General features: G+C 44.4%; 1 protein-coding gene across 1 annotated transcript in view; it reads left to right on the forward strand.

Annotated features, from left to right (window-relative positions):
• The first annotated feature begins 343 nt into the window (after window positions 1-343).
• Window positions 344-20,806, forward strand: part of LOC115478791 (replication factor C subunit 4-like) — a 46,942-nt gene continuing 26,479 nt past the window's right edge. Inside the window, exons 1-3 of the mRNA XM_030216394.1 lie at window positions 344-458; window positions 3,769-3,893; window positions 10,882-10,960. Of these exons, the coding sequence (XP_030072254.1) occupies window positions 3,778-3,893; window positions 10,882-10,960 (195 nt within the window). The 5' untranslated portion in view covers window positions 344-458; window positions 3,769-3,777. The remainder of the gene's footprint in view (window positions 459-3,768; window positions 3,894-10,881; window positions 10,961-20,806) is intronic.

A 20,806-nucleotide genomic window follows, 5' to 3' on the forward strand; every position in this document is an offset into this window, starting at 1 on the left:
GTTATTATACTTCCTCTGTGCACATCCGTATGCTGTACAAGCTGGCACGTTTGAAAATATAAGTGATATTAAATAAAAATGTTACCAACAAATAAAGAACGACAACGTGGATGCAGCAACTGATAGGCTTGTTTGCTTTGTTTTGAGTGTACGCAGAACGACGGTGGGCTGAGCAGCGGGGAAGGAGAAACACAGACATGAGGCTTCAACGTTTTGACGTCATGCCGTGTCCTGTTCCCAATCTAACCTCCTGGATCGTAGTGGCGCGCGGCGCCAAGGAGGTTTCGCATAGCGCTACGGCGGTCTGTCCTCTGCTCGCTCTCTCTATGGTCGGTCCTCCGGGTACCGGAAGTGGTAAGTCCGTTTCCCGCCACCGGTGTACTGTATGAATAAAGGCGCGGGGCGCATTCAGAATTCGTGTTGGCCTTTTCTATCTTTCTTTCGAGTGGAAATATAAAGTGAGTTTTTGTGTGGTTAGGGTTTTTTTTTTTTTGGGGGGGGGGAGGGGGAAGAGAGGGGTTGCGTCACGTGTAGCCTTTAGTTCTCTGGTATGTGTTTGAGTTTTGGCTTTCGGACTACAAGTGAGTCTGAATTATTAATTGCTGATGACTTATTCCCTTATATATTTTTTTCTGTTCTACACATCTTTCTCCCGTTGGTAAAAGAAATATTTGCTTAGGGTACACTGGAATCTTGTCACTTATCATCCCTATAACATTTCTGTAGCGCTACAAGGCATACGCAGCGCTGTACACCATACACAAAAAGACAGTCCCTGCTCAAAGAGCTTACAATCTAGATAAGACAAACAGAACAATTAAGGGTAAGGGGATAAAGGACAGGGCAAGTGAGTAGAGGTTAGGAGGCAAAAGCAGGGGTAAAGAGGTGGGCGTTAAGTTTGGACTTGAAGACGGCCAAAGACGGGGCTAGACGCACATGCTCGGGAAGTCTATTCCAGGCGTGAGGTGCAGCAAGATAAAAGGAACGGAGTTTGGAATTAGCAGTAGAGGAGAAGGGGACAGATAAGAGAGATTTATCTACAGAACGGAGTACCCGAGGGGGGGGGGGGCGTAGGGAGAGATGAGAGTGGAGAGGTACTGGGGAGCGGCAGAGTGAATGCACTTATAGGTCAGTAAGAGAAGTTTGAATTGAATGCGAAACCGGATAGGGAGCCACTGAAGTGACTTGAGGAGAGGGCTAATGTGAGCATAGAGACTTTGGCGGAAAATGAGCCATGCAACAGAGTTTTGGACTGATTGAAGAGGAGAGAGATGGCTAAGAGGGAGGCCGGTGAGAAGCAGGTTACAATAATCAAGACGAGAGGTGATAAGGGTTCTGGCAGAATGCTCAGATGAAGGGACGGATTTTGCTAATGTTATACAGAAAGAAACGACAGGTTTTGGCAATCTGTTGAATATGAGCAGAGAAGGAGAGAGAGGAGTCAAAGATGACCCCAAGGTTTCGTTGCCATTACCTCCTGTATGTTACTCTTAAGAGTAGAGTAGCCTAATGGTTAGTGTAGTGGGCCGAGAGCTGGGTTCAATTCTCACTGCAGTTCCTTTTGACCCTGGGGAAGTCACCTAATCCTTCATTGCCTCAATTATAGAAACTTGATTGTGAGCCCACTAGGGACATAGTAGCATAGTAGATGACGGCAGAAAAAGACCTGCATGGTCCATCCAGTCTGCCCAAGACAAACTCATATGTGTATACCTTACCTTGAATTTGTACCTGTCCTTTTCAGGGCACAGACCATATAAGTCTGCCCAGCAGTATTTCCTGCCTCCCAACAGAGAAAGTACCTGTACCACAGAAAGGCAGTATATCAAAATGCTTTATCCTTACTGCTGGGTACCTTACCTCTTAACTGAGGGAAATGACCTGTATAGGTATCATTCACATTGAGCCAGTTTCTCACCGTGGATCAGGATACTCATGTGGACAGAGGCAGAAGTAGTAAACTTGACTGGGAAGCATTGTGCCAAAGCTGTTGTCATAGTTACATTGGTAGGAGCTTTGGCACACATGTTATGCTTTTTGTTGGCAGTTAAATGTATTTTTGTTTTATTGGCGTCAAACTGATCCTCCTACCCATATGCACACTATGATTTTAAAAGAAAATTTGAGGAGATAGATCTGTGGCTTGCTGGAATCAATATAAGAAAGCGTGGGAACCAGTTTGGACAGCAATGCCACACAGAGCCAGAAGTTGGATTCTGAATTGTTAACTTGGGTAGAGAGCCTGCTATGTACCATAAATGGAACTGTAAACATATCAGATGAACTACATGGTCAAGTGTGGTTTTGGATCAGTGCTTGGCTTCACCTATAACATTAGGAGATGGGTAAATGGGAAAGGGGGGGGGGGTTGGGGAATTTTTGTTTTATGCTTTTATTCTTTTTCTTGTCGTTTATTATAAAAGATTAAATAAAAAAAAATTACTTCAAAGATGTAATAAAATGGGGAAACCATGCAGTGTGGATTCTAGAATTTTCCTACACATCTGCGTGTGTGTGGGTGGTGGTGGTCCATTGGATGTTCAGGCCTTGGGTGATCTGTTGTCACGTATGATCAACATTTTCATCTAAATTACTTTCTTATAATTGTCTAAGCTTATCAAACGTTTGTGGTTACAGCACAAATGCTGATGACGTTTCTATGGAGGGCCTGTTCAGGTCATAATCCCAAATATTGGTTTCGGAGTTGTGACTCAGTTTGGGAAGCCCTGGTTTAATCCAACCGCCTAATAAGCAAGTTATTCTGTGTAGTAAAGTTTGGAAGATGGAGAGGGCCAGGTAACTAACCTCAGACCTACTAAAACTACAGTTACTAGCCTTCCTTCCCATCTTGAACTTCTTAATATTTAAGTTAGGAGGAAATACATAAGCCTTTTTCTTTCTAAACTTCCTGCTAACATACCAAGCAACAAAAATAATCCATTAAACTGCCATACAGGCAATGTAAAAAAATATTGCTCGAAAGCCAGAAAAATAATTGAGCTCCTGCAAGAATGGCTGTGGTTTCTCTGTTCAGGTGAGATTGTATTCAACACTCAGATCCTGATTCACTTGTGGAGTGGAGGAGTGGCCTAGTGGTTAGAGTGGTGGACTTTGGTCCTGGGGAACTGGGTTTGATTCCCACTGCGGCTCCTTGTGACTCTGGGCAAGTCACTTAACCCTCCATTGCCCCTGGTACAAAATAAGCACCTGAATATATGTAAACCACTTTGAATGTAGTTGCAAAAACCTCAGAAAGGCGTTATATCAAGTCCCATTTCCCTTTCCCCCTTTCCCTTATGACATCACAATATCAGAAGTGAGCCAAGTATTGGGCAATCAAGCCATTGTGACATCACTGATGAGGTTGGCTCTTATTGGTGGAATGAGTGGAGGAGTAGCCTAGTGGTTAGAGTGTGGACTTTGGTCCTGGGGAACTGGGTTCGATTCCCACTGCGGCTCCTTGTGACTCTGGGCAAGTCACTTAACCCTCCATTGCCCCAGATACAAATAAGTACCTAAGCCGCATTGAGCCTGCTATGAGTGGGAAAGTGCGGGGTACAAATAAAAAAAAAAAAAAAAAAACTAAGCAACTGAAACAATACCAGAGAATCCGATCAAGAATACATGAATTCCAATGTACTAGCGCTGCCATTTCCTATGTAGTTCTATTAATAGCAGATAAGAGAGCTAACGCCAAAACTAAGGTTTCAGATTAACAGTAACTTCTAATATTAGAAAAGCACTTCTTTTTCTCTTTCTTTGTTGTAGGCGTGGAGCATGCAGGCATTTCTTAAGGGACCATCTTCCATCAGCACCAAACCAGTCAAAGAAAAGGCGGCAGGCAGCAGTGGGGACAGCAAGAAGCAGAAACCTGTGCCTTGGGTGGAGAAATAGTAAGGATTTGATTGCATCTCTTAGACATAGTAAATATGTATACGCTGATCTTACGTTGTTATTGGAGTTTCTACACAAAAGCAAGCGTAATTAAGATAAAACTCCTGAAATGGAGGTGGCTGTACATTTCCACATACTCTACAGATGTAAGAAGACTTACAGGTTCCTGGGATAATTGTATAAGTGGACAACCTTTTTTAAATGCCCCGATGTTGCATGGCAAGAGCCTATTTTTTTTTAGTTACATTTGTACCCCGTGCTTTCCCACTCATGGCAGGCTCAGTGCGGCTTACATATACAGGTACTTATTTGTACCTGGGGCAATGGAGAGTTAAGTGACTTGCCCAGAGTCACAAGGAGCTGTGCCTGAAGTGGGAATCAAACTCAGTTCCCCAGGACCAGAGTCCACCACCCTAACCACTAGGCCACTCCTCCACTGTTGCTACTATTTGAGATTCTACATGGAATGTTGCTATTCCACTAGCAACATTCCATGTAGAAGTCGCCCCTTGCAGATCACCAATGTGGCCACGCAGGCTTCTACATGGAATGTTGCTAGTGGAATAGTAACATTCCATGTAGAATCTCAAATAGTAGCAACATTCCATGTAGAATCTCCAATAGTATTTATTTTATTTTTGTTACATTTGTACCCTGCGCTTTCCCACTCATGGCAGGCTCAATGCGGCTTACATGGGGCAATGGAGGGTTAAGTGACTTGCCCAGAGTCACAAGGAGCTGCCTGTGCCTGAAGTGGGAATCGAAATCAGTTCCTCAGGACCAAAGTCCACCACCCTAACCACTAGGCCACTCCTCCACTGTTGCTACTATTTGAGATTCTACATGGAATGTTGCTATTCCACTAGCAACATTCCATGTAGAAGTCGGCCCTTGCAGATCACCAATGTGGCCGCGCAGGCTTCTGCTTGGACGTCAGACTCGCAGAAACAGAAGCCTGCGCAGCCTTCTACATGGAATGTTGCTAGTGGAATAGCAACATTCCATGTAGAATCTCCAATAGTATCTATTTTATTTTTGTTACATTTGTACCCTGTGCTTTCCCACTCATGGCAGGCTCAATGTGGCTTACATGGGGCAATGGAGGGTTAAGTGACTTGCCCAGAGTCACAAGGAGCTGCCTGTGCCTGAAGTGGGAATCGAACTCAGTTCCTCAGTTCCCCAGGACCAGAGTCCACCACCCTAACCACTAGGCCACTCCTCCTAAAAGATAACTAGCACAATCTGTTGTTGTACCACAGTTACATCAGCCATAGACCTGATATAACTGTGGGCACCTAAATGCAGCAAAGGCACACGTAACTTACAGTATCTCTTAAATGGTGCATGCAAGTTGCAGCACCATCTGTGTCCCTCCCATATTCGCCCATGTGAACACGCTTTGCCACTTACCACGCACCATTGCAGAATAGTGCTGAACTGTTTTCCAGCCACTTGTTACATTTATGTCCCACATTATCCCAAACAAGCTTGAGGTCAATGTGGCTTACAATAAGCAGTATAGGATACATAGCAGAGACTAATCCATGATAGAGATATGTTTTGTATGAACCCAATTATACAATGCAATATTATAGATATACTGAGATAGCTATGGATAGTCAACATTCAGAAAATCTATTATGAATGAGAAATTGTTCTTGAAATAGTGAGAAGGTTAATGGTAAATAAAGTAATAACCAATTCAGGTAAGAATGAGTTATTTGAGATATGACTGTTCTTTGTAAGGGTTTGCTTGAAGAGTAATGATTTAAAGGTTTTGCAGAATTTGGCATATTCCTGTATACTTATTTTGGGTGGTGTTGGTAAGGAGTTCTACCATTTGGTTCCTAGGTATGTGAAATCTGCAGAGTGGACTGTTCTGTAGATCACATTTTTGCAATTTGGGAGATGTAGTCTGAGAGTCTCTCAACTTCGTATTTAGCATTTCTTTGAGGTAAATTTATAATTGGTACCATATGGTCTGGAACTGCATACATTTCGTGCTCACATCTGGTGCTTAAATGTGGGTGCCCAGTCCATAGACCGCTACTAAATGGACTTGGGAAAAAAATCCACAATTTCGGGAATAACTTGTATAAAATGTTTGTACGTTTGAGTAGCTTACCAGGTACCCTTGATCTGGATTGGCCGCTGTCGGGGACAGGATGCTGGGCTCGATGGACCTTTGGTCTTTTTCCCAGTATGGCATTACTTATGTACTTATAGCATTCCCCTTTAGTGCTTACAGCAGTAATACTAGCCAAACTGATTAGAGGTAAATTTGTAAGTAGTAGAATGGGTACACTATCAAACTGATCTGCTAACATCATCCTTATCTTGCCTGTCTAGTACCTGTTCAAAACCAGGATCTTTGGTTTCTGCCAAAAACGAATCTTCGACTGAAACTGGCCCCCACCCAAAGCCCTATCTTTTCATTAGTGGGTAGTGGGTGCAGGAGCATCCCCATTTGCTCCTGCACATGCCTGACCCAGAAAATGGCTTCCGGGACTTCCAGTGTCGGTACTGGTTCCATTCTCAAGATGGTTCTGGGACCTCCTGCAGCAATCTCGCAGTACTGCCGCTAGATGTCCCGGAAGCCATTTTCTGGGCTGGTCCTGAGCAGGAGTGAGTGGACAGTAATGGGCACAAGAGCATCCCCAATGAAAAGGTAGGCTGGGGAGGGGTGCTTGGAAGGGGAGAGCTGCCACCAGCAGGCCTATCTTCTGCTGGGAAGGAGAGGGGCTAAGAGAGATTTGCAGGGGGGGGGGGGGGGGGGGGGAGTTTACACTGGCATTTTTGGCAGAAACTGAGCCCAAAATTCAGTTAGCTTCTGCCTGACAATCAGCGTTCACTTGTGGGTCGGGCTGTGCGCTTTGTCCAAGCCACCCTTCTATCTCATACGTCTCCAACCCCCACCTCCTATAATTCCATTTGATATGAATTCTCTTGCATTTCATGATGTCGCAGAAAAATGGACACCAATCACTTTTGATGACATCACTGGAAATGGGGTTTCTGATCCCCAGAAGTTCATGTTATTGCTACCAGGGGTGATACGTGATGTAGCAAGGAGCTTTTATCTTTGTCTGTGTCGCAAAACAATGACAAAAAAATGCCTCCTTCCTTACCTCTTTCTGGTAGGATGATTTCAGTGAAAATTGGGGAACAGTACAAGCAGGAAAAAAAACGTCTTCCATAGGAATATCAGACAGCACAGTACAAGAGTGGAAGAAGCCAACCATAGTTCTTAAGTAGATCACAAAGTCAGTCAGTGAAAATTAAAAATACACAATAAACCCACGTGTCTGGCTTCTAAGTCAATTTTAGCATTCAAAAGAATATTCTAAAATGTTAAACGTTTATTAAATAGTGGGGATACTTGGAAACCATCATGCATGAGGGCTTGTGAATATCACAAGCTTATTTTATTCTATCCAACCCAATGGAAGTTGCAAAGAATTATATAAAAGGGGTTAATGTATGTCTGGGGGCCAAAATTTACTGGCGTGGGATGAAACTTGGCATGTGGCAAAAAAAAAAAAAAAACAACAACCAGGTAACGAGGTGCATAGTCCAGATATGGACCAAACCACCTGGAGTTTCCAGAGGAATAAGCCCCTCTCAAAACAAATGGCTCTATGCATTTCTATGAGAGATGGAGTTCAGTTTCTGTAGCATAGAAACTTACATAGAGTGAAACATAGTAGTTAAAGAATTCTTCCTTTTAAACTGTCTCACCTGTTTTCTATTCTCCCAACCCCCCACAACTACCACCCAGTAAATGTCCTCACCACCAAAAATACCCTTTACATGCTGGTGGGACAGTTGCAAAGATTGTCTGGAGGGGTGTAGCCGGCAGTAATCTGTGGTAAAAAATATTACCGCAGGTGCGGGAGCAAAACATTTTACCGCCTCATGGGAGTGGTAAAAAGCCTTGCTTCCGCATAAAAAAAAAAACATGCAATTACCGCAGCTCCGGCATCCTTCCCTCCCACCCTGCCCTGCCGCTTTTTACTTCCTACCTATTGAGTTGCGAAGAAGATTCTCCCCCACCCCCAGGGCTGCTCTGGGGCCTTCCCTCCTCTTCTGGCTCCTGCCTTCTGATGTAACATCCTTTTTCATGAAACAGGAAGTTACATCAGAAGACAGGAGCTGGCAGAGGAAGAAAGGCCCCTGAGCAGCCCTGTGGGGGACCTTTGCGGTGAAAATAAAATGTCAGACCTGTTTGGGGGAAGGCAGCGCTGGAGGGAGGGAGGGAGGGCTGGAGCTGAAGGGGACAGAGGCGGCGCTGGAGGGAGGTAGGAAGGAAGGGAGGGTTGGAGCTGAAGGGGGCAGGTGCTGGACCAGAGGGAGGGAAGGTGAGATGCTGTATATGGACACAGAGGGGTTAATGCCAGACATGGGAATGGGTATATGTACCAGAGGGATGATGCTAGACTTGAGGGGAGAGTAAGAACATAAAAGGGAGATGCTAGACTTGGTGTGTGCATAGGGACACAGAGGATTGATGCTGGACACAGGAGGAGGGGATAGGGACATAGAGTAGTGATAATGAACGTGGGAATATGGACACTGGGGAGATGCTGGAGAGGGAAGCATAGGGGACAGAGAAGGGAGATGCTGAACATGGGGAAAAATAGGTATACAGAGATGGAAGATGGATGGTGAGCATGGAGCAAGAACAAATGTCAAATGGGCAGGAGACCCTGGCAAGTGAGTTGAGAAGCTAGAGGGAAACAGAAACCAGAGCCTGGGATCAACATGATTTGAAAAATAAAATGACCAGACAGTAAAAGGTAGAAAAAAAACATTTATTTTCTATTTTGTGATTAGAATATATGAGATTTGAAATGTGTATCCTGCCAGAGCTGGTGTTAGACATGGCTAGAGCCTAGGACAGAAATTTGGGAGGGGACCCCAAAGCCCACTACCAGGCCCTGCCTTCTTCAGCTTCCAGCAGGCTTAGGGCGCTCCGGCCATAGGGCAGTTGTCCTGGTTGCACTCGCCCAACTCCATCCCTGGCGTGTACATTTTGTACAGTATAGGGGGAAATGCATCTCTTTCTATTTCTTTGGTGTGGGTTCTTGGGGTTTCAGTTGAATATATGTCCTATCATTTTTGGTCAGCTATTATGTATTTGGCATTTATGTTCGGTATGTGTGTGGCTAAGATACTCTGAATTTTCTATGTAGCATTCTATAGTCATTTTGGCTTGTTCAGTTTTCCCAATAGTGGAGGGGATTTTGTTGATCCTTGTTCTGTACCGTTTGTGATTTATAAAAACGACAGTTGTACAGAATATTGTTTCTTTTTATACTTGAACAAAATGACTTCAATATAAAATCATAACTGTTGGAGACTTGTGCGGATGGCATCAGACAGAGCTCAAGGGGACAGGACGGGGATGAACTTTGTTCCCGCATCATTCTCTTAATCATCGGACAACGTTTGGAGAGCATTACTGAATACACAACATACTACTACTACTACTTACTACTTAACATTTCTAAAGTGCTACTAGGGTTACGCAGCGCTGTACAATTTAACATGGAAGGACAGTCCCTGCTCAAGGAGCTTACAATCTAAAAGACAGGTGTACAATCTAAAGACAAGTGTACGATCTAAAAGACAGGTGTACAATCTAGAGACAAGTGTCAATCTGATAGGGCATACTATATTTCTCGAAAGGTTAGGTACCGAAAGCAGCATTGAAGAGGTGAGTTTTAAGCAGAGATTTGAAGATGGGTAGGGAGGGGGCTTGGCGTAGGGGTTGAGGAAGATTGTTCCAGGCATAGGGTGAGGCAAGGCAGAATGAGCGGAGGCTGGAGTTGGCAGTGGTGGAGAAGGGTACTGAAAGGAGGGATTTGTAAGCATACACATGTGCTCTGAGGTGTTAGAAAGAATTCTGTGAGTTAATCTCTGCATGCTTTCCCAACTTCTTTGTTTAAAAAATTTGACAAAAATGATACTTAAACAATACTTTTTGTTCAATATCACTAGGTCCCTTTTTTTAGTTAGGGTTACAAAAAAATATTTTAGAATCGGAGAGGAAAAAGCACATCGGATGGTGACTGGGAGCCAAGTGATCATAGGCATGTTCAGGTTTGTTTCCTATCTTAAAGAAGATATAAATGTTAGGTATATATAGTAATGAACACATGATAGAGATCACATCTGAAAAAATGTTTATAGGGAAAGGGAATGGGACTTTATATACTGTCTTTCTGTTGTTACAATCGAAGCGATTTACATATTATATACAGGCATTTATTTGTACCTGGAGCAATGGAGGGTTATGTGACTTACCCAGTGTCACACAGGAGCTGCAGTGGGAATCGATCCCAGTTTCCCAGGATCAAAGTCCGCTGCACTAACCACTAGGCTACTCCTCCACTAGCAACATTCCATGTAGAATCTCAAATAGAGAAAGGGAAATGGGACTTCATATACTACCTTTCTGTGTTTTTTTTGCAACTACATTCAAAGCGGTGTACATAGTAAATACAGGTACTTATTTGTACCTGGGGCAATGGAGGGTTAAGTGAGTTGCCCAGAGTTGCAGTGGGAATCAGACCCAGTTCTGGACTAACCACTAGGCTACTCCTCCACTCTAGTCTGTAGAAAGTTTATACTGTGTGTTAGGCATACATTTTTCCCTCTATAATTTTTAAAATATTTTTAAACTTTAGTTAAAAGCAATAGTGTCTGTTTCTTTTGATGTCATTGAAAGCATCAAGATTTATGTCTGACAATAAGGGACAAGGCTGGGGGGGGGGGGGGTGTGGTGAGGTTTGGGATGGGAGGGGGACGCTCCTGGGCTTGGGCTTGATGTTTAAGTGGGGATACCCCTGTGCATTTCTGTGGCATGGTGTGTGGCCTAACGCAGAAGTGAATGCTGATCGGCTGATGCCATCCTTCTCACCTGTTATCACTGTGTACCAATTTTCCTGCTGACTGGAGATTTTATTTTCTTTGTTTTTTGTGTAGTCGTCCTAAATGCGTGGATGAAGTGGCATTCCAAGAGGAAGTTGTTGCAGTGCTGAAAAAATCACTTGAGGGAGCTGATGTGAGTATTAAAGTACTATAGCTGAGAATGTTTCAGAGAATGTTGGTAGATTCCAGAATAAAAACAATTTAGTGGATGTTTATGAAATATTGAAATTTTATTTATGTGTGTTCTGTATCAACTATAACAGAATGTAGGTTTCCCCTATTTTGCAAGACAACTCTCCCCCGAAAAAGCTGAGAATACCTTCAACAGTTATTGCTAAGGTTTTGGAGTTACCATATCTTAATCTGTACCAAATTTGTATCTGAAACAGTTTGGCCCTGAATTTTGATTTAAATTCAAAATATGAATAATACTTGCGCTATAAAAGCGAACACCCATTTGGTTTCAATTCAAAGCTGTTTAAAACTGCATGGAAGTGCCTAGCTCTGTTTCTTCAGCTCCTTCTTCTGCGAGATAAAAACCAGCCTCATGACCTATACATCTGCACATCACAATGCTCTGAGCCAATGAAGGAGATAGAGGAAATAGGCAGGACCACCCTCTCCACCTTATTGGCACACAGCTTCATCGTGTACAACTGCTGCGCCTATGAGGTTAGAGGGGGTGATCCTGCCTCTCTCGCTCCTTCATTAATTCGGAGCATTGATGCACAACTGTACGGGTGTATTGGCCCAGCGTGTTTTTGTTTAGAAAGTGTTTAAATTAAACACAATGGATAAAAGAAATCCGGTATGGAAATATTTTCGGACTATCCGAGCAAAACGATCTGTAGCATGTGAAGAGCGATGATTTCACTTGGTGTTGGTCAGTCTAAAAATTTCACAACCTCCGCTTTAAACAACCAATTAAACACAAATATCGTGATGAATTTTAATCTATGTTGGCATAGCATGATACTATGCCCATCCAAAGCCTAGTCAGGAAAAGTGAAAACCAACAAAGCATAAGGGATTTGATTGTAAACACAGTGGATGATAGCCCAGAGGCCCAAAAGATTCACAAAGCTGTAGGAGAAATGATAGCCATAGATGTCCAGCCTTTCTCTATTGTTGAGGACATTGGCTTCTAGAAGTTAGAAGCGGCTTTAGAACCTAAGCATCTCTGTTGCAAATGCTCACAAAGTGAAAGCCGTCCATGTTGTCTTACGAGACAATGGGCCAACATAACTAAAGCTCGGAAAGATGTTGGGGTCCATGAACTTGGTGGTTTTGGTTATACACTCCAGTTACCGTGTTTCCCTGAAAATAAGACACTGTCTTATATTTATTTTTCCTCCCCAAAACGTGCTAGGTCTTATTTTCGGGGGGGGGGGGGGAGATGTCTTATTTTCTGGGAAACATTGGTCGCCCCCCCTCCGTCGCTCCCCGAACTAACCCGAAGCTCCTTTCACCTTCGCAAGTTCGGATTTGGATTCGAAGCAGCAGGGCAGACTTCTCCTTCCTTCCGTGTCCCGCCCTCGCCTGACGTAACGTAACATCAGGCGAGGGCGGGACACGGAAGGAAGGAGAGGTCTGCCGTGCTGCGCTGGTTCTTCGAATCCGAACTTGCGAAGGTGAAAGGAGCTTCAGGTTAGTTCCGGGAGCGACGGAAGGGGGGCCCGGCGACCTCGGGTGGGGGGGGGGGGGGACCTCGGGTGGCTCTCGGCGGCCCTGCTTAAAAAAAAAAGTTTGGTAGGTCTTACTTTTGGGGGGGATGTCTTATATTTTAAATTTGCAGGAAAACCCCGGTAGCTCTTATTTTCGGGGTAGGTCCTATTTTCGGGGAAACACGGTATGTATTCATGGTTCCTTATTCTCATAGCCTTCTGTCACATCATTATACGTCCAGAAAACTGGTTGGCTACTTTAAACATTCTTCCACTGCCACATCTTGTGTACGTGCAATTCAGCTTGAATTGGGTCTCAATCAGCTGTTTACTGATGTTTTGAGTTCCATTTAGTCACCACATTTTATATGTTGGAACGTTTGCTTGAACAAAAAAAGGGCTATACTACTTTACACTTCTGAAGTGGATGATGTTAAGGGACTAAATGTGCAGCAGTGTGATAGTTGTTCGAACGGCTTCAACACATAACTCGTGAAATAAGCACTTTCTGTACTTTTTGCCTGCAGTAAGGTCTTTACTCCTATACTTGAATAACGTGTCTGATGGAATAACGAAAATGCTGTCGGATACAGTGAAATCTGTGAACGGTCGCTTTTCACGTCTTTTTAAAGACGACTTTCTTATCGTTGCTACTTGCCTTGACCCAAGGTTTAAATTACAGACAGTCACTGATGACCTAAAATGAAAGGAGGCAATATTTTTTTAAATTTTCACGTCTGTTCATGAACTTTTCACTGAATATTCTTCCGATTCACCACGTATCAGATCAGCAGGACGACGACCAGGATTTGACTGAAGAAAAAGTTGCTGAACTTCCCAGTAAAAAAAAAAGAACAGCTGGTGAAAATTGGGGAACAGTACAAGCAGGAAAAAACGTTTTCCACAGGAATATCAGACAGCACAGTACAAGAGTGGAAGAAGCCAACCACATTTCTTAAGCAGATCACAAAGCTGTTCAGTGAAAATTAAAAATACACAATAAATTTATTTTATTTTTGTTACATTTGTACCCCACGCTTTCCCACTCATGGCAGGCTCAATGCGGCAGGCAATGGAGGGTTAAGTGACTTGCCCAGAGTCACAAGGAGCTGCCTGTGCCGGGAATCAAACTCAGTTCCCCAGGACCAAAGTCCACCACCCTAACCACTAGGCCACTCCTCCACTGTTGCTACTATTTGAGATTCTACATGGAATGTTGCTATTCCACTAGCAACATTCCATGTAGAAGTCGGCCCTTGCAGATCACCAATGTGGCCGCGCAGGCTTCTACATGGAATGTTGCAATAGCAACATTCCATGTAGAATCTCAAATAGTAGCAACATTCCATGTAGAATCTCCAATAGTATCTATTTTATTTTGGTTACATTTGTACCCCGCGCTTTCCCACTCATGGCAGGCTCAATGCGGCTTACATGGGGCAATGGAGGGTTAAGTGACTTGCCCAGAGTCACAAGGAGCTGCCTGTGCCTGAAGTGGGAATCGAACTCAGTTCCCCAGGACCAAAGTCCACCACCCTAACCATTAGGCCACTCCTCCACATGTCTGGCTTCTGAGTCCTCTCAACCCCTTCCCAGCCGCATACTGTCAAGCAGGGACTGTCTTTTACATGTTTAGTGTACAGTGCTGTGTACGTCTAGTAGCACTATAGAAATAAGTAGAATTGGTTTTGTTTTGGTTTTTTTTTTTTAAGTAGACGTTTTTCCACTGATGCACACAGCATATACTCTACATTTACCACATGAAAGAACAAAGTTATTCAAAATTGAGCACGTTGTGCTTCTGTAATTGTCAGTAATATTGTGTGAGTTGGGTAAGCTTTTCCTTGGGACTGTTTTTCATCTGCTAATGACTTCAGGATCAGCTTGTGTTGACCTTTCACGCTTTCCTCCCTCCTCCCCCCCCCCCTCCAAAAAGAAAAAAATCTTGGTGCTCAGTATACCTTCTATTCATAGCAGCAGTGTTTGCTTTCTGTTTTGGATGTATTTGATTTTTCTATTGGCTCAATCACACAAAGTGTATTAACTGGTGGAAATAGTGGACGTGGATTTGTACTTTTCCCTTTAATGTTTGCTTTGCTTTACAAAAAACATTTTTACAGTGGAGGGCTAGCCTGGTGGTTAGATCAGCAGGCTAAGAGCCAGGGAAGCCATGATCCAAATTCTGTTTCTACAGATATATGACTTCATCCTCCGTTGCCTTAAGTACCTGCTTAAATTAGAAGCCTCTTAGGACAGGGACCTACTTACTGCCATGAGATAAGTTTTGAAAAGATGAATAGCAGCTTGTCTTGGGAACTAAGTTTTTTTGGCTATTCTGCTTCCTCTCCCAATTTCCTTCCCCTCTCCCCCACTCCATGGATGGTGTGTCTGGCAGAGAACCATCAGGGTAAAAGTGGAATTGAACCGAGGAAATGTGAAAATTGGGCCCAAAAATATTGAGAATTGTTTACGATTCTAAGCAATGATAAGTTGGCTGTGGATGGTGCTTTTCTACCTAGAGCACAGGGGAAGAAAGCGGTTTGCTCTGCATCAGTCAGTAGTGAAACTTTTAGACCAATAGCCAGAGCATAAATTCATAGCAGACCCTGCCAGAGACTGTCAACCCCTGGATATCTCATTCTTTAACAATGTGGGCTTTTTTTTTTTTTGCTTTCTCATACTGTTCCCATTTTACATTTGCTTTTTTTTTCTTTTTCCCAGTCTTTTTTTTTTTTATTGCAGCAGACATTCAGACTGCGGGAGTTAGGCCAGCGGTTGGCGCTGAACCCAAATATTCAATGCCGGCACTGAACACCTGGTTTATTTTTGGCAGGTTTAAAGGTAACCAGCTAAGTCAGTATTCAGACTTAACCTGACCAGAGAGATCCTGTGTGTTCATGCAGCCAAATATGGCCACTAGTCTGTCTTTAAAAATTGGCAGCTAGCTGGTTTATGAGGCGATATAACCGGCTAGCTGCTAAGCGGGGATGTTGGGGATAGCTGGTTATCCCCCGCTGAATATTGGAGAACAGCTGGTTAAGCGCTATTTAATTGGTCAGCAGCCATTCTGGCCAGTTAAATAGCGCTGAGTATCGAGGGGATTGGATTTAGTATTAACGAAGAATGAATAACAGTAAAAGAGAAGCGAGGACGCGTGACAAAGTTACAACATTGTCACTTAGAAACAACGCGTAATAGGGGAGAGACATGTTAACTCTCCTCTAAATAAGAGAGTAAAGGAGACCATTTCTTCTTACATTTGACATAATTCTTCAGTTTCTTAGACATATAGGTTTCATACTAATAAGAGTATAGCAACTTCCCCCATATTTTATAATTCGATCCAGAGATTTCCAAAAAGTGAAAATGATAGTTAAAGCAATAGTAATCCTAGCAGACATTCATAGTCATTAATTTATTTATTTATTTATTTTTTCTTACATTTGTACCCCGCGCTTTCCCACTCAAGCAGGCTCAATGCGGCTTACATATTATATACAGGTACTTATTTGTACCTGGGGCAATGGAAGGTTAAGTGACTTGCCCAGAGTCACAAGGAGCCACCTGTGCCTGAAGTGGGAATTGAACCCAGTTCCCCAGGACCAAAGACCACCACTCTAACCACTAGGCCACTCCTCCAATTCTAAAGCATATATCTTTGAAAATCAAATATTTGTAACAATAGACATGGTTAAGTAAAGATGAAAGAGTATGCTGGGTACCTAACCAGAATTTCTGAACAAGAGAACACTCTCGGACTCCATATGTTTAAACTAGTTGAACCGAGCCCGTTTCCTCAACAATGAAACGGGCCCTAGAAAGGCTCTCTTGTAAGCAATTTTTTTTTTGTCTCCCCCCTGCCCTTCCCTCCATGTCCAGCAATTCTTCTCTCCTGTCCTCTCCTCCCATCCCATCCGTGTCCATCGATTCTGCCCTGCCCTCCCCTCGATGTGCCGCGATTCTCTCTTCCTTTGTACCTCATCGTTTTCTGGCTGGCCTCCATTCCGTTGGTAACATCCTGACATCAGCTCGCCTCTGGCGTTCCCTTCCCTCTCACTGTTCCGCCCTCTGATGTCATTACATTTTGAAGCGAGGGCGGGGCAGTGAGGGGGAATGGAACGCTGGAGGCTGGCCGGCGTCATGAGATGTTACGCAACCAGACAGTGATGGAACGTTGGAGGTGCAAATTATTATATAGGATGAGCCGGGTGCCATTGTACATGACCAGCATAACTGAGAAGAAGTTGGAGTAATGAGGTGTGATTTGAGGGGCGTCCAGAACATTCTTCCTCCCAGCATTTGCTCAGTCCAATGACCTTATTAGTCTTTTTATATTTATAAATGAAGGAAGCTATGTGGTTGGACTGATGAAGTTGATCAGATATCAAGGATAGTGGGGTTTTGCGAAAGATTTGAAATGCCAGTCACATTTGGAGTGGAGGAGTGGCCTAGTGGTTAGGGTGGTGGACTTTGGTCCTGGGGAACTGAGTTCGATTCCCGGCACAGGCAGGCCCTTGTGACTCTGGGCAAGTCACTTAACCCTCCATTGCCCCCATGTAAGACGCATTGAGCCTGCCATGAGTGGGAAAGCGCAGGGTACAAATGTAACAAAATAGATACTATTGGAGATTCTACATGGAATGTTGCTACTATTGGAGATTCTACATGGAATGTTGCTATTCCACTAGCAACATTCCATGTAGAAGGCTGTGCAGGCTTCTGTTTCTGTGAGTCTGACGTCCTGAGACTCGCAGAAGCCTGCGCGGCCACATTGGTGATCTGCAAGGGCCGACTTCTACTATTGGGCACAGGCAGCTCCTTGTGACTCTGGGCAAGTCACTTAACTCTCCATTGCCCCATGTAAGCCGCATTGAGCCTGCCATGAGTGGGAAAGCGCGGGGTACAAATTAAAAAAAACAAACAAACTTTAAGGCATAGTAAGTATAAAGGCTGTGCACGAACTGTTTGGGGCATGTCCAGGATGTTCCCTACAGTTAATGCACAGTTCTTACTACGCACTAAATGCACCTGTGCAAACTGAACAAATAACAGTGTGCAGTAATTATAGCACGCTTAACTGCAGCATGCAGTCCATACCCATTCTCTGCCCATAACCCACCCAGGCATGTCATGTAGTTAGCACTGGAATTATAGTACCAGATAGCAGTTACTGCATTAATGGATAAGGTGCTAAATCTTGGTTTTCCACACTTTAGTAAACAGGCTCCAAAAAGAGTAAACCCCAAGCTTTTATTTATTTTTTTTGTATGTTAATTTGCAATGGCACCTCTTCAAGCTGTAGTAGCGGAAGGTTAGTCAGCTAGAATTTCACACAGCCCTGAAAAGTATTGGTCACAATCCTAAAATAGCAACTGTGACATTACCCTCCGTACTGGAATTGCTTGCTAACCCTGCATCAGTATCAAAATAGGGTATTGGTCTGGAAGTCCCACTACTTAAAAAGCTGACATTTTTCCTTGTTGTTTGAATATGTGACATCTGGGACAAACTGCTTTTTATATATTAAAACATAGTAACATAGTAGATGACGGCAGAAAAAGACCTGCACGGTCCATCCAGTCTGCCCAACAAGATAACTCATATTTGCTGCTTTTTGTGTATACCCTACTTTGATTTGTACCTGTGCTCTTCAGGGCACAGACCGTATAAGTCTTCCCAGCACTATCCCCACATCCCACCTCCCAACCACCAGCCCCGCCTCCCAACCACCGGCTCTGGCACAGACCGTATAAGTCTGCCCAGCACTATTCCCGCCTCCCAACCACCAGCCCCTCCTCCCAACCACCGGCTCTGGCACAGACCGTATAAGTCTGCCCAGCACTATCCTCACCTCCCAACCATCAGCCCGCCTCCCAACCACCGGCTCTGGTACAGACCGTACAAGTCTGTCCAGCACTATCCCCGCCTCCCAACCACCAGCCCCGCCTCCCAATCCTGACTAAGCTCCTGAGGATCCATTCCTTCGGCACAGGATTCCTTTATGCTTATCCCACGCATGTTTGAATTCCGTTACCGTTTTCATGTCCACCACCTCCCGCGGGAGGGCATTCCAAGCATCCACTACTCTTTCTGTGAAAAAATACTTCCTGACATTTTTCTTGAGTCTGCCCCCCTTCAATCTCATTTCATGTCCTCTCGTTCTACCACCTTCCCATCTCGCATATTCCCATATTGTCTTAGGTGGTGGACTGTGACAGGTTCTTCATAAATAATTGGCTCCAATTGTGCCTTTGGACACCAAAAGTTTCAACCCAAGCTGGAATGCTGGCTCTGAGATAGATAAAATGTCAGTTGTGTCTTTGTGGCCTAAAAATGAAGGGTCTGATATTCAGAGCCATTTAGGTCTATCTTAAGCCTTTTATCCAGATGACAATCTGCTGATATTTAGAGGCATTATGGACAGTGCTGCTGAATACCATTGCAGACAGCCTTTGCACCATCCAGATAAGGATACAGAAGTTATCTGGTTAGAGAGCTTTGGCCGCTAGCAGGATAACGGCGATAAGACCCACATAGTTTCCCTGACTTTATCCAGATAATCTACTGGATATTTTGCACTGGCTGCTATCCAGACACCAGCGCTGAATATCCAGAATTATATGGTGATCAGCCTTTAAAAAAATCTCCAACTACAGAGGCTGAATGTAAACCTGGGAGAAATTTTAAAGTGGGGCTTTTCCAGCCAGCTGGCTTAGTTGATAGAAGTATATAACTCCATGAGGACTGCATGAGAAAATAGGTTCATCATATCTTTATTTCAATGGCTGTGCACGCAGGCAGCTGCCAGGAGAGCATCATTAAAGTGCCAATTGGTGGAGAGAGTTTTATTGAAGAGACTAGGAAAAAAGGCCCGTTTCTGACAGAAATGAAACTGGCGCTAGCAAGGTTTTCCTCGGAGCGTGTGTGTTTTACAGAGTGTGTGTGAGAGTGAGTGTGTGAGACAGAGTGAGACTGTGTGTGTGTGAGAATGAGAGTGTGTGCCAGGGGCCCCCTCCCTCCCAGTGTCAGGGTCCGCCCCCCCTGCAAGGTCCAGGGTCCACTCTCCCTCCCACCCATCCAGTTCCAGGGTTGTGTCCCCCCCTCCCTCCATCCCAGTTCCAGGGTCGCCCCCCCCCCTCCAAGTTCCAGGGTCTGCTGGCCCTCCCACCCACCCTGTTCCAGGGTCGTTTCCCCCCTCCCCCCATCCCATTTTCTGTGTCCGTCTGGCCCCCCTCCAAGTTAGTTCCAGCGTCGTTGCCCCCTCTCTTTCCCTCCCCTCCAGCCACCCACTTGCAACGTGGTGCAGCTGACTCGGTGGCTGAAGTGAAGGGTTTTTTTTTTTCTTCATGTTCGTCGCTCTGTAACCATCTCTGTCGGCCCCGCCCTTGTGCCTCTGATAGGTCCGCCGCCCTTGACGTCAAAACGTGATGACGTCGAGGGCGGCGGACCTATCAGAGGCGCGAGGGCGGGGCTGAGAGAGATGGTGACAGAGCGAGGAACGTAACGATCCTAACGAACCCTTCACTTGAAGCCACGGAGTCAGTTTCAGAACGTTGAAGGTGCCTTTCATTATAGTAGAGATTTTGGTTCCCCCTTCCCCCTTGAGTCTGTAATGCTGTATTAGCTAACATGCTCCTTTTGGAAATGGGTTTTTTTTTTTAAAATTCTCTGTTAACCAGCATCACTCCCTGAGTCCAAGCAAATTATGGTACCATTGCTTGTTTCTCTAAATCTGTAAGTTTATATGGCTTTAAACTCTGGATATTTATTTCTAAAATAAAAAGTGACTTGACAGTGTTGAGGATAACTGTGAGTGTTTGTATGCCGAGAGTATTGGTAAGTGTTTGAGATTGCTTGGCAGAGTCTGGTTACAGGTCAGCTATGCTAAATGTAGCCTGGTTGTCCAACGAATTGTAGTGTAGGTGCCAATGTTAATTTTAGGTAGGAAACCACATGTTGACAGTAGTAAGAGACTGGAATATGTAGGGCAAGGGAAAGAGTATTAAAAATCTGTCTTCAATATGTAGCATTAAGTTCGGTAAGCCAGATGAAGGGTGTGCCTTTTTCTTGAAATTAGGGTGCTGGTTAAAGGGGAATGCTCATGCCCAGACCTAAATTGTTTCTGCTGTACATTTTTAACACAAGCTTAGATATAACTAGACTAGCCGTTAAGCCCGTTAAAACAGGCGCGTATTGGAATGTTTTTTTTCCCAAGGCCCCCCTCCCGTTGCAGCTGCAAGGCCCCCTGCCATCCTCCTTCCCTGCCAGCTCCAAGGACCCCTCTGTCCCCCCTTCCCAGCTGCAAGGCCCCCTGC

The sequence above is a fragment of the Microcaecilia unicolor genome, chromosome 10 (assembly GCF_901765095.1).
Source record: "Microcaecilia unicolor chromosome 10, aMicUni1.1, whole genome shotgun sequence".
Classification (NCBI taxonomy): Eukaryota; Metazoa; Chordata; class Amphibia; order Gymnophiona; family Siphonopidae; genus Microcaecilia; species Microcaecilia unicolor.